Source organism: Phyllopteryx taeniolatus, chromosome 12 (assembly GCF_024500385.1).
Source record: "Phyllopteryx taeniolatus isolate TA_2022b chromosome 12, UOR_Ptae_1.2, whole genome shotgun sequence".
Lineage (NCBI taxonomy): Eukaryota > Metazoa > Chordata > Actinopteri > Syngnathiformes > Syngnathidae > Phyllopteryx > Phyllopteryx taeniolatus.
Genome location: NC_084513.1, coordinates 4135928 through 4162069, shown reverse-complemented (window position 1 = coordinate 4162069; position 26142 = coordinate 4135928). Strand labels below are relative to the sequence as shown.

Sequence of the window (26142 nt, the reverse complement as noted above, 5' to 3'; positions counted from 1 at the left end):
TAAACAATGACACATTATATACAGTGGAGTAAAAAAGTATTTAGTCAGCCACCAATTGTGCAAGTTCTCTCACTTAAAAAGATGAGAGAGGCCTGTAATTTTCATCATAGGGATACTTCAGAGACAAAATGAGGAGAAAAAAAAATTATCCAGAAAAATCACGTCTGATTTTTAAGGAATTTATGAGCAAATTACATTGGAAAATAAGTATTTGGTCAATATAAAAAGTTCATCTCAATACTTTGTTATATACCCTTTGTTGCCAATGAAAGAGGTCAAACGTTTTCTGTAAGTCTTCACAAGGTTTTCACACACTGTTGCTGGTATTTTGGCCCAGTCCTCCATGCAGATCTCCTCTAGAGCAGTGATGTTTTGGGGCTGTCGCTGGGCAACACAGACTTTCAACTCCCTCCAAAGATTTTCTATGGGGTTGAGATCTGGAGACTCGCGAGGCCACTCCAGGACCTTGAAATGCATCTTACGAAGCCACTCCTTCGTTGCCCGGGCGGTATGTTTGCGATTTTTGTTATGCCACGTTTCATCTTCAACGCCCTTGCTGATGGAAGGAGGTTTTTACTCAAAATCTCACCATACATGGCCCCATTCATTCTTTCCTTTACACGGTCAGTAATCCTGGTCCATTTGCAGAAAAACAAGCCCAAAGCATGATGTTTCCACCCCAATACTTCACAGTAATTATGGTGTTCTTTGGTTGCAGCATGCTTTCTCCTCCAAACACGACAAGTTGAGTTTTTCGCAAAAAGTTCTATTTTGGTTTCGTCTGACCATATGACATTCTCCCAATCCTCTTCTGGATCATCCAAATGCGCTCGAGCAAACTTCAGATGGGCCTGGACATGGACTGGCTTAAGCAGGGTGACACGACTGGCACTGCAGGATTTGAGCTGAGAACCTCACCCAATCAATCAAGAGGCGGGATCGGGGCCAGGAGTACACCCGAGAGTAGCCCGGCGGACGGGACACGTCCTACACCGAGGGACCCAGGGCGGTCCACCGGCCCCACCGAGGCGACACGACAACCGGCCACCCAATGCCGCAGGGACCCAATGCCACACATCCAGCCAAACTCCAACCTCTGGGGCCCACAATGCAGCCAGTCCCCGCCAGAGGGTGGGACGGTGTCCCTTGTTTGTTGGAGAGGAGGGCGGATAGGACAAGGGAGCGATAAGGCGGGACCCAGGAAGCAGCCATGGGGCATGAGAGGGGAGCCCCAACACCAAGCAGTCATCCAGCCCGGGGGGCCCGGGCTTCAGGAGCACCGCCATGAAGCTAGTGAGAACTACGATTGGGCATTGTTTGAATTTGAGCGATTCCGGTTCCGCTTCCAAACGATTCTCAATTCCGATTCTTTTAGGGGGCTGGGTCAAAAACGTTAGCATGGGTTAAATATGAACAAATTATGAACATCCATTTTCTTAGCAACCCGCAGCATAGACTAAAATGAATATTTGACTCGAGGCTCTTTATAACCAGTATCAATATTAATCCTATGAACTAAAAGGCAATGTGTGTGGAACTAACCCAATTGACTTAATATTCATTAATTAATGTTTCAGCTAAAAGTTAAATATAGCATTGTTAAATAGTTATTTTAACTGTTTTAACTATTTTATTTTATTGTTTCACTCACCTAGTTGACAGAGTTGACTTCACTGATAGCACTGTTAAAATAGTTATATTCAACTATATAGCTGCCCCTATATTCTGTTTCATCAAGTCAAATGGTTTATATGCGCAAGTTTTAACTGACTTCTTGTTTTAAGCTTGTAGCCTTTTATTTTGAAGGGTACGCACTGGAACTCAGCATTTTTGCACGAAAAAGTAACGTCACACCACACCGGTGATTGTTTTTATTATTTATTTATTTTTATTTTTTAATGGAGGAAACCAAATGCTATAAAACGCTGATTCCTTTCCCTACCCACTGATGAGGCACAAGGTTAGTGTTTGTGATACTTTGAGACAACGTTTATGTGAAGACACCTTTCCTCAAAATTGACTTCCAATAAATTGGAAAAAAATCTTTGTGGCCCTATATTTTTATTTTAGTACCACTCTTATATAGTGTTTGGGGACAACAGTCCCCTCCAAAAGTATTGGAAAAGCAAGGTCAATTCATTTGTTTTTGTTGAATACTGAAGACATTTGGTTTTCAGATCAAAAGATGAATATGAGACAAAAGTTCAGAATTCCAGCTTTTAGGTCATGGCATTTACATCTAGATGTGTTATACAACTCAGGACGGAGCATCTTTTGTTTGAAGCCACCCACTTCTCAAGTGAGCAAATGTATTGGAAGAGACATTACTAAATTAACTTTGAGTGAATAACATTTAATATTTGGTGGCATAGCCCTGACTTGCAATAACTACATCAAGCCTGCAACCCATTGACTTCACCAGACTGTTGCATTCTTCTTTTGAAATGCTTTTCCAGGCCTTTAGTGGAGCCTCTTTTAGTTCTTGTTTGTGTCTGGGGGTTTCTCCCTTCAGTCTCCTATTCAGAAGGTAAAATGCATGCTCCATTGGGTTAAGGTCCGGTGATTGACTTGGCCAGTCTAAGACCTTCCACTTTTTCCCCCCTGATGAAGTCCTTTGTTGTGTTGGCAGTGTGTTTTGGGTGATTGTCTTGTTGCGTGATGAAGCTTCTCCCGATTAGTTTGGATGCATTTTTCTGTAAATTGCCAGACAAACTGGTTTTGCAGACTTCAGAATTAATTCTGCTGCCACCCTCATGAGTTACATCATCAATAAAGATGAGTGAGCCAGTTCCTGAAGCAGCCATGCATGCCCAAGGTACCACATTACCGCCATCACGCTTCACAGATGACCTTGTGTGTTTTGGATCATAAGCAGATCCTTTCTTTCGCCATATTTTGGCCTTTCCATCACTTTGGTAGAGGTTAATCTTGGTCTCATCAGTCCAGAAAACTTTGTTCCAAAACTTTTATGCCTCATCTCTGTACTTCTTTGCAAAATCCAATCTGGCCTTCCGATTATTTTTGCTGACGAGTGGTTTGCATCTTGTGGTATGGCTTCTGTATTTCTTCTCTCAAAGCCTTCTTCGAACATTGGATTGTGATACCTTCACCCCTGCCCTGTGGAGGTTAGCAGTGATGTCACAGACTGTTGTCTTTGGGTGTTTTTTCACAGCTCTGTTGCTCAGCACACCAGTAGTTTCTTTCTTTTTCAGGACATTCCAAATGTTTGCATTGGCTATGCCCAGTTTTTGTGCAACAGCTCTGATTGATTCAGCTTCAAAATGGTTTATTTTTTTCCCCATCGACAACTCTCTGGGCTTCATGTTTGCTTACCAGCAAAGGTAGTTTTCACAGGTGAAAGCCAAAGGCAAAAACAAGCATTAATGTTTAAGCAATCAATCTAAAAGTCAACACCTGAGCAACTAGAAGCACCCATCAGTCACATGTTCCAATGCTTTTGCTCACTTGAAAAGTGTGAGGGTTCAATCAAAAGGTGAGCTGTCCTGAGTTGTTTAACACATCTCGATGTAAATGCCATGAAATAAAAGTTGGAAGTCTGACGTTTTGTCTCATGTTCATCTTTTGATCTGAAACCCAAATGTCTTCAATATACTAAAAAACAAAGGAATTGACCTTGCCGTTCCAATACTTCTGGAGGGGACTGTATATCCATTTTGTTTTAATGGAAAACAGTTTTTTCAAGGCAAAGCAACATTTTCATGGCCTAGCAGTCTTTTTTGTGAACGAATAGGGTTTTAATATATGCTGAGGATGTTGTCCTTGTCGGAGTGAATGAAATTGAAGTAATTACACAATGATGTATGGGATGTCACGCAGGTGTAACTTCGTACCTAATGAAATGACCTGAGGTTGCGTATGAAGTCATAAAGTGTCAAGTGGTAAGTTGTCTGCATCAAGGTCCACACCAGTCTAACAAACAAAGATCTTACCGGTTAAAGATTTGTCACTCTGGCTTTTTGTCTCTGTTAGAGTGACATCTACTGGTGGATGGTGCATGTGCACTTGACCCGAGTCATCCATGTTAACATTTTCAGAGCTTTATGTAGCCTTTTTTCAAGCAAATATAAGGTTTTAATGGCAAAAGCTTTAATTTCAGAGGGAAGGTACCACTTTCCTGGACAGATATATAGTTTTTGTGACAACAGTTTTGGACAGCAAATTCTAGCATTTTTGTCCCAAAGATACACATTTTTGCAGTCAACTATTGCCTTTTTGTCCACAAATATCGGACTTTAGTGGCCAAATATAAAATGTGTGTGTTGGAAGATTTTCTCGAACAAAAAATATTCAATAAATATACAGTATAGGATGATATATTGATATATTGGTGAAAAAAAATCAAAATATTCTATATCAAAATACTACTTTTCTTGGTCAACTGTTGTCTCTTTGTGCACAAATGTCATACTTTTTGGTCAAATATAAAATGTTTGTGTTGGGAGACTTTTTACATCACAAAATATTAGAAAATAGTTAAAAAGAATTCACCCAAAAATTCTTAATTTATAACTATTATTAGTTTAAAAATACCCCCCAAAATATTTTCTTTACCTATTGGACAAAATGTTCCAAATATTGGGGGGGGGTTAAAAAAATACAAAAAATAATTGACAAAAAGTAAAAAAATATATATATATAGATCGAAAATATAAATAGGGCAAATGCAAAAGAATATTAGGTGAAAAATACAAAAACTGAAAATATTGCACTTTTGTGGGAAAGCATACAATTTTGGTCTGGGAAATAAAAAAAATTTTAAAAACCCAAAAAAAGAAACCCTACAAAATAGTATAAACATAGCTGGCATAAATAAATTACTTATTAGTTAAAAATCTGACAAACATTACATTTCCAATGTATGAAAAAAAAATTATAATAATAATTATATATATATATATATATATATATATATATATATATATAAGATTTCATATCAAAATATAACATTTTATGGTAACAATCTTGCACTTTTGTGGCCGTTTCTGAGGTTATTTTCCTCTGTTAGAATAACTAACTGGTGAATGCTGCGCCCGCACTTGAGCAGCCAGACCTGAGTCAACCATTAACACCTGCGACCCGCTTACAATTAGCTCGCAAATGAACCGTGTCAGCGTTTTCGCTTGTCATCCTGCAAGGCTATCTTGTCCTGGTATCAAACCGGCACGCTGAGGTCAATCCCATCCTACACTGAGACAACAGCGGGTGGAACCTTGACCGCTTTGACCTTGAGCTGGCCAGACAAGCGCAGCCGATTGCTGATTGGTAGGCAGGGATGAAAGGGGTACATTAAACTGCTTTATGATTTTAATAACCTTCTGTATATTACATGATTGGCACGGTACAGTAGTGATGGTTCCTTCACAGTCATTCATGATAATGCACAAAGGGTCCAGGGCACCCTTAATCACCCCAATTGTTTGTCATTCAAATGGATGCGATCGCTTCTCTCATCCCCGATTTCTTTGTCTCTGGCCATACAATGACAAGAAAGCCTCTCTATCCTACTATTCTATACTACTATTCATGAAAAACGCCACAGTGCACAATAAAAATCAGTAGAACTTTCCATGTAGGTGATGACCACAAGTAACTTTTATGCATGTTGTTAAACAAGTCAAAACAAAGAGCAGCACTGTTACAATTCAGAGTTGCCTTGGCACGCCTGACCCTGCCACCGGCGTCACAGGACACCAGGAGGAAAAGAGGAGAAATGGAGGATGAAGAGGACGTCCCCAAGGAGGAAGAGAAGGACCAGGAGGAGGAGAAGTAGGAGAAAGAGGAAAAGGAGGACGAGGAAGGTGGGTAACGAAAACGAGGAGGAGGAGTAAGGAAAAGAGGACAAGGAGAAGGAGGATAAGGAGAAAGTGGGAAGAGGGGGACCAGGAGAAGGATGACGAAGACGAAGAGGAGGGGGAAAGGGAAGATGATGATGATGAGGATTAGGAGGAAAAAGAGAGTATGGAAGAGGATGAGCAGAAGGAGAAGGAAGAGGAGGAGCAGGAGGAGGAGGAAGAGGACTAAAGGAAGATGATGATTAGGAAGGAAAGGAGGACCAGGACGGGAATGAATAAAAGGGAGGAGAAGGCAGAAGAGAGCAAGGATGAGGAAGAGGAGGACCAGGAGGAGAAAGATGACCAGAAGGAGGAGTCTTACCAGCGCCGGAGAACCGGGTCCGATAGGGGTAGGCTCCGTAGCACCGCCCCCAGCAGCATGAAGAAGGCCGACAGCAGGAGGGATGCCCGAAGACCTGCCGGACACGAGACGAGATGAGACGACGACAAGAGCCACCTGCAAGTCTCGCCACTCCTTGCGTTCATTTCTATTGTGCTGCTGCATACTTGCAGGGCTGTCAAAATCATTTTAGTTCCTGGGCCACATACACCCCAATTTGATCTCAAGTGGACCGGACCGGTAGATTTGTGGCCTAGAAAGCTATAAATAACCATCAATTTTCTGTACCGCTTTATGCTCGTGCGGGTCGCGGGCCTGCTGGAGCCTGATTTGATTTTGGATTATTTGTAGTTGTTAACCATGCATGAACGTCTTCTACCACCGGGATCAGACCACTTTGGTTGTGACTGGTTGCGGTCCTGCCAGTAACAGCTCCAAACCATGTGACGAAGGTCAAACTTCCTCAATTTGTGTCTTTCCACGTGGAAGTGATATTTTTGACACCCCGATTGGGAAACTCTCTCAACTTCCCTCTATTAACGTGACTGGTGAAAAAAAATCATCCCTAGAAGCCAGTTTCACTTTGGTAGAAATGCATCTCACACGTTAACCGGCTAAAAAGACTCAAGATGCCATGTAGTAAAGGGCGCAGTCAATCGGCCATTTTGATTTAAACTGAAGCAGCAATTTTAGAGTCATTTTGTTCATTTCTAGGGGTCCTTCAAATGTTTTGAAAGTTCAGCCCCCAAAGCCAGTTTCACTTAGCAACATAAAATTTGGAAGGCTTGTCTACCATTATTAGACCCACAAAAAAACTCTATAGAAACCATGCCTGAAAAGAAAAAGGAAGTCTGCCATTTTACTTAGAAACTTCTATTTTATGGTAATTTTTCTAAAGTTCAGCCCCCAAAGCAAGTTTCAAATAGCAACATGAAATTCGGTATTCCTGTCTACCATGAGTAGACCCACAAAAAAGTCTCAAGAAGCCATGCCTGAAAAGACACAGGAAGATTGCCATTTGACTTTAAAGGGACCATTTAAAGTCATTTTGGTAGCAGACATTCTTTAAATGTTTTGAAAAATCAGCCCCTGAAGCCAGTTTCACTTAGAAACATGAAATTCAGTAGGCATGTCTATCCCACAAAAAAGTCAGAAGAGGCCACGCCTGAAAAGACACAGGAAGTCCACCATTTTTACTTAGAAGCGGCTATTTTTGGGTCTTTTCAGCCATTACCAGAGGTCCTTTAAATGTTTTACAAATTCTGCCCCCAAAGCCAGGTTGAAATAGCAACTTTGCAATTTGGTAGGAATATTTATCATGAGTAGATCCACAAAAGGGCTGTAAGAAACAATGCCTGAAAAGACAAAAAAGGTCTGCCGTTTTTCTTTACAGTGGCCATTTTCAGGGGTCCTTCAAATGTTTTGAAAATTCAGCCCCCAAAGCCAGTTTCACATAGCAACCTAAAATTTGATAAGCATGTCTGTCATGAGTATACCCACAAAATAGTCTTTAGAAGCTATGCATGAATACACGGTGAAAGTCTCCCATTTTTGCTTAAAGAGGCAATTGTACCGTAATTTTGGCCATTTTAGAAAATGAACTAATCATATTTTTTTTGTATCTAACTGCTAACAAATTTGGACCTTATACTGTATTCTAGACAAATACGTGATGGCGGTTTGCAAAACACTTGAGTTTGAGTTACTGTGTTTGGGCAGAGCACGGCAGCAAATTTCAACCACTGGCCATAAACCACGAAACTCTAATAGCGACGTCAGAGCTGCTCTTAAGGCAGTCAGAGGTGCCTTTGCTTTTTTGTTTTCTCGCCAGGTTGAACTGGAATAACTCAAAGGCCCTCCAGACTTGAGGGCCGCAAGGAGCACGTTAATAGCATTCAACCTACTCTTATGATGGGTCAAAGTAGGACAGGAGGACAACAGCACAGAAGTTAAAGTTCTTTAGCCGTAGTGATGAAACAGCTTATGGAGTCAGGATAAACCATGACAACATTTCAGCCAGTGAGTTTAACGGTTTAAAATATGAAGGACCGTTAAGTCCTATAGTTTTCCATCTAATATTTCTATATTTTTTTCCCCTAATATTTTTGTATTTTCTCACATATGTGCACTTTTCATCAAACATATTTCTATGTCCACCTAAATCTTCTGTATCAGTTTAAAATATTTTTTGTCTCATAGTTCTATATTTTTTACATCCAATGTGTTTATATACATTTTTACAAGTCTTTATATTATTTCTCAAAGATTCTTTTTTCTCGCAACATTTTTGTATTTAAATTATATTATATGCATGTAATACATTATTTTGTAATATTAAAAATATATACTTTTTCATCTTGTAGTTTCATTATTTGTTACTACTTTTGTATCATATTCTACTATTTGTTCTATCTGTATTTTCGTTAAATACTTCTGTAATTTTTTATCTTATATTAGTTTTTTTTCTAGTATTTTCTAAATAAAAAAATGTCCTCAGCATTTGTTTCCTTTTGTAGATTTTGTGAAATATTTCTGTTATTTTTGTCGAGTAGTTCTTTATTTTCTATTTTTTATTATTTCCAAATAGTTTTCATGGTTTTTTTCTAATAATTTTGGATTTTGTGCAATATTTTTCAAATATTTTTGTATTTTCTTTCTTATGCTGTATTTGTGTATTTGTTTTTTTATGTACAAACCACTTGTGTGTTATGTTTTTGTTCAACTATTTTTGTCCAGATATAAAGGATATCGAATAAAACGGCGGCGGCACGGTGAGCGACTGGTTAGAGCGTCAGCCTCACAGTTCTGAGGACCCGGGTTCAATCCCCGGCCCCGCCTGTGTGGAGTTTGCATGTTCTCCCCGTGCCTGCGTGGGTTTTCTCCGGGCACTCCGGTTTCCTCCCACATCCCAAAAACATGCATTAATTGGAGACTCTAAATTGCCCGTAGGTGCGAACGTGAGTGCGGATGGTTGTTTGTTTGTATGTGCCCTGCGATTGGCTGGCAACCAGTTCTGGGTGTACCCCGCCTCCTGCCCAATGACAGCTGGGATAGGCTCCAGCACGCCCGCGACCCTAGTGAGGAGAAGCGGCTGGACCGTCTGGACTGAACAATGTCTCAACAAATATTTTATATTTGTCACATTAACTGCCGTTGACGAAGTCTGTAAGTTCCAGAATTGGCCGCTGTTGTTTAATGGCACTGTGGCGCAGTGCAGGCAGAGAATGGGACTGACGTATTTCCGGGTAACAGATAAAAAAAAATAGATCCAATTCCAAAAGACGTGCCTACGTGCTGACCATGTTGAACGTGGGCCACTGATGTGGCGGCCATGTCATGATGGTTATTTCTACTGTACAGAAACAGCGACAGAGAGAGAGAGAGACAGACAGACAGAGATAGACAGACATACAAAAAGAGAGAGACAGACAGAGCGATAGAGACAGAGAGACAGACAGACAAACAGAAAGATATACAGAGAGAGAGACAGGGAGGGCGACAGAAAGAGAGAGAGAGAGAGAGAGAGAGAGAAGAGACACTACACCACTAACCCAATTGAACAATCGGCCTCGTGGCCAAGTCCACTCGCAATAAAGTTGAGTGGCGACCATGTGGATATGACAAGCTTGTCGGGTGTCTTCTCATTCTACTTTTCTTGTACTGACTCCAACGTCACAAGAAGAACAGTTGTGCAATTTCGCAAATCAGTCACAAGGCAATCCCATGCAGCATGACGTGCTAACTCGACACACAATGTTTCAGTACCTCTTAATAAGGTTGACTTTTGTCAAATGTGACATTATGTGTCATTTTATGAGAATATTGGCTAGTCGGAAATAGCTAACAGATGAATGAGTTACTCGAGTTGCTGCTATCCTAATTAAATACATTACACTGACATTAAATTATGTTCTCCCCGTGCCTGCGTGGGTTTTCTCCGGGCACTCTCAATTGCCCGTAGGTGTAACTGTGAGTGTCAATGGTTGTTTGTTTGTATGTGCCCTGCGATTGGCTGGCAACCAGTTCAGGGTGTACCCCGCCTCCTGCCCGATGACAGCTGGCATAGGCTCCAGCGCGCCCGCGACACTAGTGAGGAGAAGCGGCTCAGAAAATGGATGGATGGATGGCATTAAATTCAAAAGAATTACCCAATGGAACTTGGGTTGTTCATAAATTACAGTTAAAGTATTGACTCGATTGATTGACTCGAATAGTGACACTCAAGAGTGAATACTCATATTGGTATTTAATATCCCTAGCATTGATATCAATATCTGCGATACCAACCTTTCTTGGTTCAAAAAATAATACTAAATAATTCATCACCTGTCACTAGTTTAAAATTCGGTATGTAGTTTGGTTATATTTGAGATACCAGTTTATATTTTACTATCATACATGCATATCACATCGGTAAGGAAATGTGCTGTATCACTTTAAAAACTAAATGAAACGGTTTTGAATCTACATTATTGCAAGTATCGGTGCCGATATTGGTAATGGCGATACCATCGTTTATTTTATTTGGTCAGGAAATATAGTCTGTAGGATGCTAGTTGGCTAAAGCTATGGTTTCCTACACTAACAATATTTGTTTATATTGTGAAAAATCCATTCATCACATGACTATAAAGTCAATAGATGAACCTCTAATCGTTTTGGGGGGTTTTCGACACATTAGCTCACCTCTTTTATCCATGAGCCACATGAAGAGCAGCCACGGGACGAAGCCCACCGGACCCCACAGGACCAGCACCGCGATGTCGGACTTGGTGAAGCCGAAAGCGTGGGCCGCCGAGTTCTGAATGGGCCCCCAAAAGTTCCACACCATCCCCTGCATGAGGGCCAGCAGGGAGAACAGGCAGAGGACCAGCCATCTTCGGCCGTACACTCGGCTGTTGACAGGCGGCGCAGGTCTCGACGCCGCGGCGTGGGACGGCACGAGAAGCGGCTCCCTCTCGGCCTCGGTGCTCGAAGCGGCACCCATAGCGGAACACCGTGAGCACGCTTCTGGATCAATTCGGCCTTCTTTGGTCGTCGTACGGTGGCAGAAAACGTTCAGTATCCTCGGTTTCAGTCGCTAGCACAAACAAAAACAGACGACGGTTACGGAACTAGACTGCGCATGCGTAAAATATCCAGTTTCCGCTATGGAAACTGTGGCTCGTAATCCGCCATGTTAGCTCGCCTTGAAAGGGTGAGTGAGTGGAGGCGTCGCTGCTTACGCGGAGCCAAAATGGAGTAGTTTCACAGCCTAAGCGCGTCAAAAGCCAATTGAAAACGACTGCGTCACGTTACGTCTCTGCCACGTGAGTTTTGTTTACTTCCGCCCACAGCTTCGCTGCACGTGCTGACGACGGTGTGTACCCGATTTTTTTCCAAGAGCTCGTCTTCCTCGAGTTAGTGAGCGAGCTAATATGTACAGCAGATAAGGCGATTCACCCTTCAAGCTAAGACTTTTGATACTGTTGATATACTCACTTTTAAAGTGAGGCTAACTGGGTTCCAGGCAAACTAGCTTTCCATTAGCTTTACTGCTAACGTCAATAACTTAATATTTCGACACCTGCTCGTATGTAGTTTGAGATGGTACAGAGAGAGCAAAAAGCAATGACAACGCCCTCTGCTTCTTAATAACAATAACAACTTAGATTTGTATAGTGTATTTCAAGGGACACAAAGAAGCTCAACTTGAGAGGGGGCAGAGAGAAAAAGAGACGACAACAACAATACCTGATAGGAGTTTAATTAGTGACAAGACAACAAAAAGCAATAACACTACCTGGTGGTGTGTAGCATGTCACGGGACAGACAGAGGAAATATAACAAAAGTCAAACACCTTTTGGTACTCAACTTGAGACAACAGAAAAGAGACAACAAGAAGCAATTAACAACACTGCTAGTGTGTAGTTAGAAAGGGGACAGACATAGACAACAAATAGCAATAATAAAAGACGACAATAGCAGTAACAACGACCTTGTGGTACTTAATTTGAGAGGGGATCAACAGAAAAGAGACAACAAACAGCGAGAACAAAGGTAAACAATAGCAATAACGACACCTGGGACTATGTAGTTTGAGATGGGATACAGGAAACAAAGGCAATAACACCCTCCTGTACTTAATAATAGTGACAAAGAAAAGAGATGACAAAAAAGCGACAACACCTTAAGGTACTTAACCTTAGGATATAGACCCTTGCAAATAAAATTAAATGGATCTACAACAGATGTGCCTATATAAATGTGGTGCTGTTATGTTTTATGATAAAATGGCAAAACCCTAGACCTAAAACCCACTGAATACTGCGTGTGCTACAGGCCATGGCTACCGGTGCCAAACACGTCCCGGCGTTCAGCCCGGAGGAGGCCCACAAGATTGTGGGTCGTCTACAGCAGCCCGCCGTCTTCTTGAACATGACGCACGGCTGGCCCGTCCTCGGCTGGACCGCAGAGAACCTGCGCCGTCATCTCGGCGACAGAGCTGTCCGATTCCGCCTGGGGAGAAAAGAGGAGACGAACAGTAAGAGCTATGAGTGAATTGGAGGAACAATGGACAACATGCATTCCTGACAACCGCCATTACCTAACACAGGAGTCAGCAACCTTAAACACTCAAACTGCCATTTGTCACGTCTCTCACGAAAAAAAAAAATAACTAAATCACCGGGAGCCACAAAACCCTTCGAAGTTGGCTAATTTCCGCTAAAAGACGGTTCCGGCCAGATCTGTGTCATGGAGGTGATGCTTAGTGACTTATGCTACGTTGACAAAGGACACGAGGCGCACATTCGCCTCCGCAGCTCGGCATCGTATTTAGCCACGTTTAGCTGTAGCTCGGGTGGCGCAAAATAGCATGCAACAACCACTCCCTACCCGAACAGTGGAAAGCAGGGAGGTTGGGTGACAATAAGGATGCTCCGTTTGGGCTCGTAGCCGCAAGCATGATGACAGAAAAGCCACGTGGTGCCCACAATTCATTGCAACATGCAAATTTGAATATTTGCTGTAATAAAGAAGTTCATCTTTGTTGTTAATGTGTTTTTGTTACCAGTAGCTCGTTGAATGTTTGTGTTATGTAAATGTCACATTTACAGTTGATTTACGGTGCACTATGTCATTATCAAACCATAAATGTAGGTTGTAGGTATTATATTGACCTCCCAGTAAATTCAACTGGATTGTCAGGAAAGCTCTATATTTCTTGTTAATAGTAAATGTTTCTTAAGTATTGTGTTAGGGCTGCACGCTATTTTTGCTTGATTGTCATCGTGATGTACTTGTGCGCAATAGTCAAATTGCAAGGGTCTGTAATATACAGTGAATCGACTGTAATATTAAAAGCGATCAGCAGAGGGACCTGTTTGGACATGCTCAAAAGATTACAAGATTGCTGCATTTCTTATTTTGCTCTTCAGAATGAAACTAGGTAGGCACGGGAACACTGTAAATGGGAGTGGATGTGTTATTTTGTAATACAGTACCTAATTGTAAAAATGGATTGCTCGGAAAATTATTATTTGTATCAGAATGCTTTAGTTAAAACACAGTACAATCACACTGTGATAATATGGAATTTATTTTGTTTTGTAATATAAGAATAGATAAATTATTTTGTTAATATAGTCAGCCTGAGCTGCGAGGAATGCAAAGTTATCGAGATATATATAAACAGCCAGATGAGCGGACTTGGTGCGTGAGAGTTAACTGTTGCGATAAACCCATATTTTAAGTAGGACTCCTGATATGGTGTTGTTTCGTTCGCAAGAACAAATCTTTTCAGTCAACGTAATGAACTGAATTAGTTTATGAAATGATTTCGTTCTTTGAGCTCTCCCGCCGTTAGCCAGCCCGCTCGGACCGCAAACAGAAACGCTCGACGCGTCAATTGAGACGCGCAGCTGGTGCGGCGTAGAAGATCTGGTCAATTTTCAAAATAAAACACATTGCCAAGTGAATTGCAGTACAATAGAAATTATATGAACTGGTCATTCTTTCTCTGCGGCCCGGTAACAAATGCCTCACGGCCCGGTACCGGTCCGCGGACCGGTGGTTGGGGACGCCTGATCTAAGCAAGTTTTTCCTCACGTTTTTGAGATTGTAGGGTGAAAGCTGAAGCTGGCTACTAGTGTGAACTGAATGAGTTGCAACAATGGGGAAATGAAAAGGGTAATAGGCCGTCAGCAACATATTGAAAAAAAAAAATAATAATTATAAACGAGTTCATTTTTTGACCGGTGACCTTAATTCAACATTTTGAATGATGAACTGAACTAGTTAATTTTTGAAACGATGAACTGAACTTTGAGCTAGTTTGCATAGAAAATGAACTTTCCCAACACTGATCCTGTATTATTTCACATCGCAATATATATTGCAGTTTAAAAAAAAAAAAAAAAAAACGCAATGCCATTTTTTTTTCTTTCTTCCCAATATCGTGCAGCTCTATATTGTTTATACATGCTCGAGGGTCGCAAAGAGGTAGCGGCAGTAAACAACATATTATTTCGGCCGTTTCATTTCGGTCTGAAACCGAAAATCCCACTGAAACATTCGGCCACTGAAATTTGCGTGCATCACTAGTGTTCACCACAGTATCCACTCAAGAGTGGTGCGTGTCCGATTTGCGACGTAGCTGCACAATAAACGACTTTGCCAAGCAGCAGCCAAGACGCCACCCAAAAATGACCAGTTCGAGCTTCTTCACGCCCGTCCGTCATCTTCATTCTCATTTCCATTTTCATTGCTGGTGAATTCTTCTCTCTCCTCATGTCTTTGATCACACACTGGCTCAAACTGAAAAGGCTGAATGGCCTTCGTTACTGCCGGAGCTGCTACTGTAGCGAAAGCTAAAAACACAGGCGAAAATGGGCATACCCCCTTTTGACGTCAATACCCAATGACGCAAACAACAATGGCGACCAATGTCGAAGTAACAGTTCGTAAAATATATAAACCTGGAACTGATTTTTGAAAGTTGTATCTTATTGTTATGTTACATCGAATGGAGATCATGTAAACCAAACATGTCATTACAATGAAAGTTCTTTTTAATATAGTTCACGTATCACGCTGCATTTCTTCAGAAACATTTCTTTTCTTGGTTTTAGCCATGGTTTGCCTACCGGGGGTCGAATAGCTCAATGAATCGTGGTGCCAGGGGTCGCACATCGGCGGTTGCGACGTGTATTTTGACTGAGTCTTTTAATGTTACCAAATCACCATAAAATCTTCCTATTTACAGTCACATTTGAAAAATGAATGAACGAAAAGGAAAAAATTAATATTGAACACTCCTCGTTTTATTTTGCAAAGACACAGAAAGCCGCAGCCGAAGGATGAAAGAGCCACATGCGGCTCCGGAGCCGCGGGTTGCCGACCCCTGAGTCCTAGCACAATAGAAATCAACGTCAATTTCCTTGGTCTGCTTGTTTCCACAGTGCCTCAGTTTGAAACTCAGTGCTGCTATGTGGAAGCCAGCATGTGTCAGTTTCTCAGCTGGCTGAAAGGTGAGGCGGGGGATGACGTGGGCTCTTTCTGTGACTACCCCCGCTCTCAGTTCTGGGCCTACGCCGACTACAAGTACATTGCCAGGATGTTTGCGCACCAGCCCGACATGTTTGAGGTATCCACTATGTTATTCACCAAGGCTGAAAATAGGATGATACTGTAAGTTGTTTGTTTTTAGTTTATTTGTTTCTTCGTTTATTGACGCAGACAGGCTACCATGAACGCTATATAAACACACAAAACACACACAATGAATATACACTAAATTAGAGCTGGGGGAAAAAAATTAAATACGTTGGCTAAGTCGACTTCAAAAATTGGTCGACGCAGAATATCTGCCTCGAAGCTCCGCCGGGATCCAAAAAAGAAAAAAAGTTCCGTCCGGAACCGTGTTTGCGCTGCCGGAACCAATGTTCACACGGAGGGAGATTCAAGCAGTCCGGAAGAAGGTGGAGTTGCGTTAGCGGGTAGCTAGAAGCGCGTGGCGAAATGTTTGGTAGTAAGATGGCGACGAGGAAAAAGTCCTAGGTTCCTTACATGAACTTTAAGGCCCTGAATAGAAGATGAGGACTTTCGGTGGACATTGAACTTGAAATTAAATGAGTCTACGAAGGAATTAGCGGGTAGCAGATGTTGGTCGAGCAGCCAAATATTGTACTCAAGTAAGAGTCATGTTACTTTAGAATAATATGACTCAAGTCAAAGTAAAAAAAAATAGTCCTCCAAATAATTACTTGAGTAAGAGTAAGACAGTACTCAGTAACTCGTGAGTACCTTCTGATTTATTATTTTAAATCAGAGCATGAACGTCAAATAAAATAAGAATAACTAAATAAAATGTGAGTGTGCAAATTCAGATATTGCTGAACAATATCACTTATTCTAAAACAAAAAAAATCTATAAAATAAAATCTTTGTAAAATAACAAATTAGGGAAAGTTCTGCTGAAAGAGATGGTCTTATACTACATTGTTTCTACTTGTTAAACAGCACAGTACTGTAGGCTCACCAGGCAGATTACAAAAACAGGAACAAGGTTGCAGTGGATAGAAAAAGTATACAAATGCCAGGCTCCAGCATGCCCGTGACCCTAGTGAGGATAAGTGGTACAGAAAATGGATGGATGGATAATAAGATCAAATCAAATAAATACAAATAAATCTGGTTGCACAAGGATGTACTCCCTCTTATAACTGGCATGTGGCTGTGTTCAGAAGTAACAGATCACATTCAAACTCATGTTCGATGGGAGTCCACACAACTGCCACCATTTCAATTTTGAAGTGGGAAAAAAAACATGCATAGGGCCTTACAGAAACATTGTTTGCTTTATCCACTAAAATGAATGAATGAAGAAGGTGTTTGGTGACCAGACTTATTGATAGTGCGTGTGTGTGTGAAAGACAGAGAGAGAGAACAAGATGCATGTTTTACGGGTACATGTGACCATAAAGTAGTGCCATATGCACAGCAAAAACATCCACAACTTACGGGAAGGTGTTTTCTCAAATTAGAAGTGGGCTGAAATATCCAAGTTTGGGCAGCGACAAGACTAAGCTACATGTTAAAGCTGTTGTTTTTCGTAGTCTATCATGTAAACATGAGTCGGGCGTGGCTGTCACGACTCACTTTGATTGGCCCGCGAAGCCCAATAGAAGACCTTTGTGTGTGGACATGTGACTTTCGTGTTTCGTGTGATTGGTGAACTTGAGTCAACCATCACTGTTGTAATCACGGGGGATTGGCGCAACGGCACCACATGCAGAACGTGAAAACACAAGTCAAAAAATATACAGAAATACCCCAGTAAAAGTAGAAAGTATGCTTCATTAAAACTACTCTGACAAGTACAATTTATCCAAAATGTTACTTGAGTAAAGATAACGGAGTGAATGTAGCACGTTCCTTACCCACCTCTAGTGGGTAGGCACAGCTGTGCTGTGGACGGGTCAGAGTGGGGAGATTGTGTGATAAATGACAACAGCGATGGTGACAGTAGAGGTTAGGTGTGAGAGTGAAGGAATTGGTAGGCAAAGGGAAGACTCTTTTGAGGTAGTCGGCACTAAAAAAAATAGAGAAAATAAATAGTAAGAGCGTTCTGTTAGTATTAGAAGAGACGGTGCAAGAAAAAGTGTGTTTAGGATTCGTGGCATACTCTGTTAGGGAATATGTACCAAGACCAAGGAGGGTCAAAGATTCGGTCACACAGCTTTGACGTGCAATGGGAAGAGAAGGTGTGCAAGGTGCAAATTTTTGGCCTTGGGTGTTCTGAGTACCATTCTCGTTGTGTGTGTGTGTGTGTGTGTGTGTGTGCGGGCAGACATTATGCAGGAACCTCTTGCACTCAATCTCAAAAAGACAAAGTAAAAACATTGTATGAATACCGATGAGAATCTGACACAAGACGTAAATAGTCCATTATTTCCTCAATGATTTATATACAGTAAAGTGATTGTTAAAAAGCTCCAGGCGGTGTCCGCATATCAACGGAATGAAACCAAATAATTGTACCTTTTCTCACTCAATCTCTTTTTTTTTTTTGTGACATTTTCAATTAAATCGCACAGCTTCTTTTTGCAGATAAAGACATCAAAGTGTTGTCCCACACACACACACCTACACTCACACACAAACATCAACAAATTATTTGGCAGATTAATTTTTATAGCGCCGGGAAAGTAAATGACGGCGTGTTGAAATGTGCGGGAGACGTTGACCAGTCTGCCGATTACTGACAACCGCTTAGTTGTGCGCTAATGGATTCCTGGTCCGTCTATGCGTGTGCGTGTTTGTGCCTGTGTGTGACAGGATATAAAGTGGGAGGCGTTCGGGTTCGAGGGCCGTAACGGAAAAGAGAGCACGCTGTGGATCGGCACAGAGGGCGCCAACACGCCGTGCCACCTGGACTCTTACGGATGCAACCTGGTTCTGCAGGTACAAGGACGGTAAGACTGTCATGAATGCTTGACCCCTGCTTTTATTGAGCGACTACAGGCACATCAGACTGATGCTGAAACGCTTCCCCCATGATGCTGATTTGTTTTACACTCTTGGTCGACTCTGCTTGAACGCTGACAGACTTGCGGCTTTTAAAATGGTCTTTTTCTTAATTGAGTCTGGTGTCTTGTGGGATGTCATTGGAATTGACAGTGTGTGACCTCGCTGAAACTGTTCAAATGGACGGTATTCCACACTAAATATGCGCGCGCACACAAACATGCACTAGAGACATGTATCACACTTTGCCCCACAAACACACACACAGAACATAATTGCCCACATCAAATGCACACACACTAAACATACACCAAATATATATATATATATATATATATATATATATATATATATATAATTTAGAGTCTTCAATGAACCTACCATGCATGTTTTTGGGATGTGGGAGGAAAAAGGAGTGCCCGGAGAAAACCCACGCGGGCACGGGGAGAACAGGCAAACTCCACAGAGGCGGGGCCGGGATTTGAACCCCGGTCCCCAGAACTGTGAGGCAGATGTGCTAACCGGTTTTTCCACCGTGCCAGCTACTGAAACCATACCCTAGCAAAAAACTGAAAACATTAGTAAAAGCAATGGATTAATATACAGTGTACCGTAATTTCTCGAATGCACCCCTATGGGGGGCACGAGCCAGTGCCAGTCCCAAGCCCAGATAAATGCAGAGGGTTGCGTCAGGAAGGGCATCCGGCTTAAAACTTTGCCAAACAAATATGAGCGTTCATCCAAAGAATTCCATACCGGATCGGCCGTGCCCCGGGTTAACAATGTCCGCCACTGGCACCGTTAACCCACAGGGCAGCGGAGGAAATTCAGCTACTGTGGGTCGAAGACGAAGGAGAGTTGGGAAGCGGGTTCTTAGGCAGAAAGAGAAGAGGAAACTACAAAGCCTAAAACTGAATGTGGGGACTTTGAATGTTGGGACTACGACAGGAAAAGCTCGAGAGTTGGTGGACATGATGATTAGTAGAAAGTTAGATACACCGTGCCCAAATAACACATTCACTCCTGGTGAAAGATAATTAAAAAAAAAAAATGTTAAGACACAACAAAAGATGCAGAGAGTGGAGAAACATACAAGCTCTGCCAACGTTCACATTATTACAACAATTTATCAAAATGAAGCTGGACAAAAGATCTAAAAAAGCTGCAACAAAATGACAGGATCCAAAGAAATTCGAGAAATAAAGTAATTGACATGTATCAGCCTGGAAAGCGTGACAAAAGTCATTTTTAAAGCTTTCGGGTTCCAGCGAACCTTAGAGAGAGCCATTATCCTCACGTGGAGAAAACATGGAACAGTGGTGAACCTTCCCGAGAGTGGCCGGCCAACAAAGATTACCCCAAGAGAACAGCAATGACTCATCCAGGAGACCACAAAGGAACTCAGGACAACTTCTAAAGAACTGCAGGCTTCCCTTGCCTCAGTTAAGGTCAGTTTTGATGACACAAAAATAAAGAAGACACCCGGCAAAAATGGCATGGAGAGTTCATCTATCCATCCCTCTGCTTATCCGAGGTCGGGTCGCGGGGCAGTAGCTTTCGCGGGGAAGCTCAGACTTCTAAGCTTTGCTTTTCGGCTTAGCGCCTTCTTCACCACAACGGACCGATACAAAGTCCGCATCACTGCAGACGCTGCACCGATCCACCTGTCGATCTCCCGTTCCATTCTTCCCTCTCTCGTGAACAAGACCTCAAGATACTTGAACTCCTCTACTTGGGGCTGGATCTCATCCCCGACCTGGACAGGGCACTCCACCATTTTCCGACTGAGGACCATGGTCTCAGATTTGGAGGTGCTGATTTTCATCCAAATCGCTTCATACTCTGCTGCAAACCGCTCCAGTGAGAGTTGGAGGTCACGGCTTGATGAAGCCCCAACAGAACCACATCATCTGGGAAAAGCAGAGATGCAATACCGAGGCCACCAAACCGGACCCCAACTACGCCTGGGCTGCGGCTCGAAATTCCGTACATCAAAGTTATGAACAGAATCGGTGAAGAACTCAAACCTAACATACACCGAACACACACACACTAAAAATACAGATTAAATATACGTACAAACACACACCAAACATACAACAAAGACACAATAAACACACATTCACAAAACATGCACATATTAGTTTCCTTAATGTTTGCGTGCTGTTTCCCTGTCACCAAACATTGGAGACTTCCTATTTCTTAAAGTTTGACTTCTCTTTCCTGGCTGTTTCCTTGCTGTTCGTTTGCTGTGCATGCGCAGGAAGCGCTGGTACTTGTTCCCTCCGGAGGACACGTCCAAGCTGTACCCGAGCAGGATCCCGTACGAGGAGTCCAGCGTGTTCAGCCGCGTCAACGTCCTGCGTCCCGACCTCGCCAGGTTTCCCGCTTTCCGGCACGCCGGCGCGCACGTCGTCACCCTGCTGCCCGGGCAGGTGGGTCAACCCTTGTTTAGCTTAGCGTTGCCGAACTGTCAATATGCAGTGGTTAACGCTACACCGAACACACACACAAAACACTAAATGTACACACATAAAGTCTAAATATGCACACTAAATCTACGCAAAACATTAAATACACGCACACAACAAAACATACGTGTATGTGAATAAATACACACAACACTAAATACACACACACCAACACACTAAATAGTAAATACATACTCCCCAAAAAATACAAACAATAAGAAAAATACCCAAAACGTACACATAAACAATAAACACACGACAAATGTTCATAAAACACTAAATACACACTCACCAAACATATTCACACACAAATGCCAACAAATATACATATACACACACAAACACCAAATACATATAGATACACACACATCATCGTCATCAACATGTAAATTGACGCCATCGGAGGGTGCCAGTAGGGCAATGCTGCCATCCAGTGGCTGAAAGAGGAAGTGCAGTCAGACGCATGGTAAGCCTCTTATTCTTCTGTGGTCAGGTTCTGTTTGTGCCCAGACACTGGTGGCACTACGTGGAGTCTCTTGACGCTCTTACCGTTAGCGTAAACTCCTGGATCGAGATGGTGAGCCACGCAAAATCATTTCTTATTTTATTGATTATTGATTGATCGATTGATCAATTTCCGCGCAGGACGACGACCACGTGGTGCGTGTGGGCGAGGCGGTGACTAGGACGGTGATGTGTGCCGTGAAGAGCGCGCAGGGCGACGACGATGCCGTACCCTGGCTCAACCCCACCGAGGTACGACATTATCGGGGTGGGTAAAAACATCAATTAATTGATGTACCGCAATATTAGTCCTCCACCCAAGTCAATATTGACTCAGGGAGTCCTCTGAATTGATTCACCGCAAAAATCTATGTGCACACTTGAGCAATAGCCAGAATTGAAGGTGAAGATGAGCTATTGTTAAAAAAATATATGTGAGATTTATCATAATTTCCAAGCAATCATAAATAATATTTAAGTTTACATCCACTTTACTTTTTCAGTGTTCATATAGAACTGCCATGTTTTTTTAACTTTTGTACTCCATATGCACAAATGAGTTATTTTGCACATTTTTATTTTCAAATGTTTTAAAAGTGTGAGGTACAGTGGAACCTCAATCGAACGGACCAAGGGGGTCATCCGATATAGCCCATGGTCTGTTACCTTGAAGCACTTTTTTTTTTTTTGAGGCCATTTGCAACCACATTACAGTACAAAATTATTGTTGTCTAGTTTTTTTGTGGCCTAAAAGTATGTTACAGTACATTACAAACTTATTGTAAATAAATGTAAAAAAAAAAAGCTTGAACATGTTTGAAACTTTTACATTTTATCCAAACTTACCACTCTGGTGTGCTTGGTCATGGTGACAGTGTTGACGTACAATACTCAAAATAGGCGAGTCGCTTTCATGAGCCGCAAGGAATTAGTGTGCTTCCTAGTTCCAAATCTGTTGTCAAAGGCTAATGGCTTGACAACAAATTTTTACTGTACCAAAAATAGCATGTTCCAGACTCCAACGACTTGTTTTGTATTCCTTAAGAGTTAAGGATGCAGACATGCCGCTCTCTCTGCCAGCGCTGCGCTCTATGCACAATCGATAATCTAATGGTGAGGTTGTTAACAATACCCAGCCCTACTAAGCTAATGCTGTTGTTAATTTTGTCAATAACCACTCAGATGCCGTGAACATACCCCCCCTTGTATTCGGGACAGGGTATTACGTCAGAGCAGTGTTGATTAGACTTCTATGATCTTGCCGTGTAGCGCAATCTGATTGGTTGCTAGTTAGCGGTAGAAAATACAAAAGCCTGAAAAAGATGCACAAGAGGGTGGGACAATGTGTGTATTTCACACACAAACACATCTGATTGGTGATCAGTGACATCGTGTGTCTGCAGGAGAGCATGACATCCCATAATGACAACATGCGCTACATCAACTTGGCTCTGCGGGCCTGCGCTCAGCAACAGAAGACCAAACCGACCTTGGAAGCCAAAGACGCTCCCCGCCCGAACAAGCGCGACTTGGCTGACCGCACCCCAAGCGACGTCCCCTTCGGACCGAGTCTACTTCCTGTCCCCCGCCTTCCCCGACCCCGCAAAGATGGCGCCGTCGCTCCTTCTACGACAGACGAGGTGTCTGTCGGCACAGACGACCTTCTGGAGTGTCTGCTGCATCCCGACGTGGTCGCCATAGTTACCCAGCTCCTGTTGGACAAGCAGAGGATGTCGCCATCGCTCTGAGAATAGACGATCTCTGATGAGGTCACAAGCATCCGCTCACCTTTATGCAAATGAGGCGGCATCAAAGTGAATGATGGCTTCTAAATTAGTGCATTGCCTCCAATAATCTAGTCAAGGCAGTTTGGGCGTCTTCGCGTTCTTCACCGTAATCTCATTTCATGATGTAAACATGCCCTATTGCCTAGCAACCACGACAAACATGGCTGGTAGTCGTCATAATAAACACACAACAAGGTGTTAAATCATCAGTGAGCCTCAGCTACACTCAAGTTTACTTTAGACATCACAGTCGGGCACCGTGCCGCCCATTAGAATACAGTGCCATGAAAAAGTATTTACATTTGTGTGGTAATCTTAAACATAAGTGCGGAAACTATGCGAAAATATACGAATTTGAGAAGGGGCCCAATACTTTTTCACGGTACTGTAGTTGTAATTTTGGGGGGATGATGGCAGTGTGCTACACAGAAGTCTGAAAAACAAAAAAGTTAAAAATGTGTGTAAAATCTACAATTAGCCTTTCATGCTAACAATTAGCATCTGGGGAAAAGCACCACATAAAATGTTCCCATTTCTTTGCTCATAATTCATTCAAATCGTGAAGGCGGTTGCGGTTAAAGTCTGGTGTTGAGCTCCGCTTCTTGTTTGTTCTTGTTGAGCGTGTCGTTGCTGTCGTCGTCGTCATGGGCACCGCGTTGGTCGTTGTGGTCGCTGGCGTAGCTCTTGTCCAGTTGCTTCGGGTCCACGTACGTGTACAAGTGAGCCATGAGCGAGAACGCCATGAACACGGCCAGCAGCAGACCCGAGAACAGCAGGAACTCCTTCCACTGCACCAACACACACAATGACCACGTTAGCGTGGATGTGATTTGCAGATTTGTAAAAAGTTGTAAAAATAGCATGAAATCGCATTTGTTTCACAAAAATGTTTTAGTCATACAAGAAAAAAAAATGTAAAAAAAAAGTTAGAGATAAGATACATTTTCCACATAAGGTTATATATATATAAGGCGGCACGGTGGAACGAATGGTTTGCACATGCGTCTCACAGTTCTGAGGACCTGGGTTCAAATCCGGCCTCGCCTGTGTGGAGTTTGCATGTTCTCCCCGTGCGTGCGTGGCTTTAGATATATATATTTATTTATTTTTGGGGGGGGGATCCGAAGTTGTTTTTAAAATGTATAAGATGTCTTTGTTTTTTTTTTGAGAAAACAGTTGCAATAATAACAACATTTTAATCTTATAAGAATCAAGACAGATTTTATGAGTGGAAACAAGGAATAACACAACAGTAATGTTTTATTTTTTTAGATTTAAAAAAAAATCACTTTCATAGACAAAATAAATAGTTTTTTTATTATTACTGCACTAAGGTTATTGTTTAAGATAAATGTAATTTTACAAGAATAAATACTAATTTTATGAAAATGTCAGAATGTTTGAGAATTTTTTTTAAACACAAAATCATTTGAAGAAAAATATTTAGATCGTTTTTAATTAAAGAAATTAAAAACGAAAAAACATTTGTAAAAAGCTTATTTTAAAAGGGTTTTTATTTTTTATTATTTAGAATGTCTATTTTAGATTAGAAGATAGTAATTCCAGAATTTTATGAGAATAAAGTCATATTTTTTCATGAAAAAGTATTTATTATTCTCTTGAATATCGTAATATTTTTGTAACCAATTTTTTTTAAAGAAAAAATATATAATTGTAAGAAGAAAAAGCTTTTTTAAGATTAGAAGTATTTTTAAAAAGTGGGCGAAAATATTCGATTTTCTTCCTGAATTTTATTTTATAATTTTACAAGAATAAATCAGAATCTTATGAGAGTAAAGTCTGATTTTATAAAGATACTTTCTTTATTTTATATTTTAAGGGAAAAACATTTTAATTTATAAGTGTTTTATACTTAAAAGTTGTGAGACTAAAGACCTTTTTTTTTTTTTTATTGTATAAGCTTATAATAGTGAAATTGTAATCGTGAGAGAATAGCCGGTTTATTTTTCAATAAAAATAAAATAATAATCAAATCGTATTAGATGAGTTATTTAAAAAATATTATGAAAGTTCTATTTTTTTCCCCCCCCCCCAGAAATAGTCACATTTCTTTCGAGTTTAAAAGTTGACCTGCTCGAGCCCCGCGCCCTCCGCCACGATCAAGACGATGACGTTCCCGAAGGCGACGGTGAGCAGCCACCCGGCCTGAAGGACCGACTTCATGTTGACGGGGGCCTGTGGGCGTCGACAATTGTGCTCAGCTATGATGTGAGGACCACTTCCTGGCCCTGGTCAAGATTTGGACTGGAACGCAAACCTGCGAGTAGGAGAACTCCAGGCCCGTAATGGAGAACATGACCTCGCCCGCCGTGATGAGGACGTACTGCGGGATCTGCCAGACCACGTGCACGTTGTTGGCGTGGACGTCCTCCATCTTGTGCGTCGTCATCCTCCCAGACTCCTGTGAAGATGACAAAAAAAAATAAAAATACAGAATATCCTGAGAGGAATGAGGCCGCCTCCTGTCCGAGAGCGGCGAGATTCCTGACCTGCAGAAGGATCACGGTGTAGGAGGCACCGAAGTCCAGGAGACCGAGGTCCAGGTCTGGGCAAGTCTTTGACTCAAATCTGCAGCTCGCTTTATTATACCTGACAAAACCAAGAAAAAAAAACCCAACAAACAACTGTCTAGTACACGTGGTTCAAATTTGATGGCAAT

General features: G+C 41.8%; 3 protein-coding genes across 9 annotated transcripts in view; 1 reads left to right on the top strand and 2 right to left on the bottom strand.

Annotated features, from left to right (window-relative positions):
* slc49a4 (solute carrier family 49 member 4) overlaps window positions 1-11179 on the bottom strand; it is a 35578-nt gene extending 24399 nt beyond the window's left edge. Inside the window, exons 1-2 of the mRNA XM_061792612.1 lie at window positions 10879-11179; window positions 6175-6268 (exon numbers count right to left, since the gene is read on the bottom strand). Coding sequence (XP_061648596.1) covers window positions 6175-6268; window positions 10879-11179 — 395 coding nt within the window. The remainder of the gene's footprint in view (window positions 1-6174; window positions 6269-10878) is intronic.
* hspbap1 (hspb associated protein 1) lies at window positions 11052-23883 on the top strand. 5 transcript variants are annotated; one of them, XM_061792613.1, is made up of 9 exons: window positions 11579-12232; window positions 12326-12367; window positions 12515-12716; window positions 15634-15818; window positions 18512-18648; window positions 20964-21135; window positions 21665-21748; window positions 21817-21927; window positions 23079-23883. In XM_061792613.1, the coding sequence occupies exons 2-9, from the start codon at window positions 12341-12343 to the stop codon at window positions 23421-23423; spliced, it is 1263 nt and encodes a 420-aa protein (XP_061648597.1). In that variant the 5' UTR covers window positions 11579-12232; window positions 12326-12340; the 3' UTR covers window positions 23424-23883. The 5 variants fall into 5 exon arrangements, with proteins under 5 accessions (XP_061648601.1, XP_061648599.1, XP_061648598.1 ...); XM_061792617.1 differs by lacking the exons at window positions 11579-12232; window positions 12326-12367 and adding an exon at window positions 11052-11190; XM_061792615.1 differs by lacking the exons at window positions 11579-12232; window positions 12326-12367 and adding an exon at window positions 11365-11501.
* The window catches only part of slc15a2 (solute carrier family 15 member 2), a 15747-nt gene continuing 13265 nt past the window's right edge, over window positions 23661-26142 (bottom strand). For all 3 annotated transcript variants that reach the window (XM_061792610.1, XM_061792608.1, XM_061792609.1), the window contains 4 exons: window positions 25973-26072; window positions 25741-25884; window positions 25554-25658; window positions 23661-24250 (listed from right to left, as the gene is read on the bottom strand). In XM_061792610.1, the coding sequence (XP_061648594.1) occupies window positions 24038-24250; window positions 25554-25658; window positions 25741-25884; window positions 25973-26072 (562 nt within the window). In that variant the 3' untranslated portion in view covers window positions 23661-24037. The remainder of the gene's footprint in view (window positions 24251-25553; window positions 25659-25740; window positions 25885-25972; window positions 26073-26142) is intronic.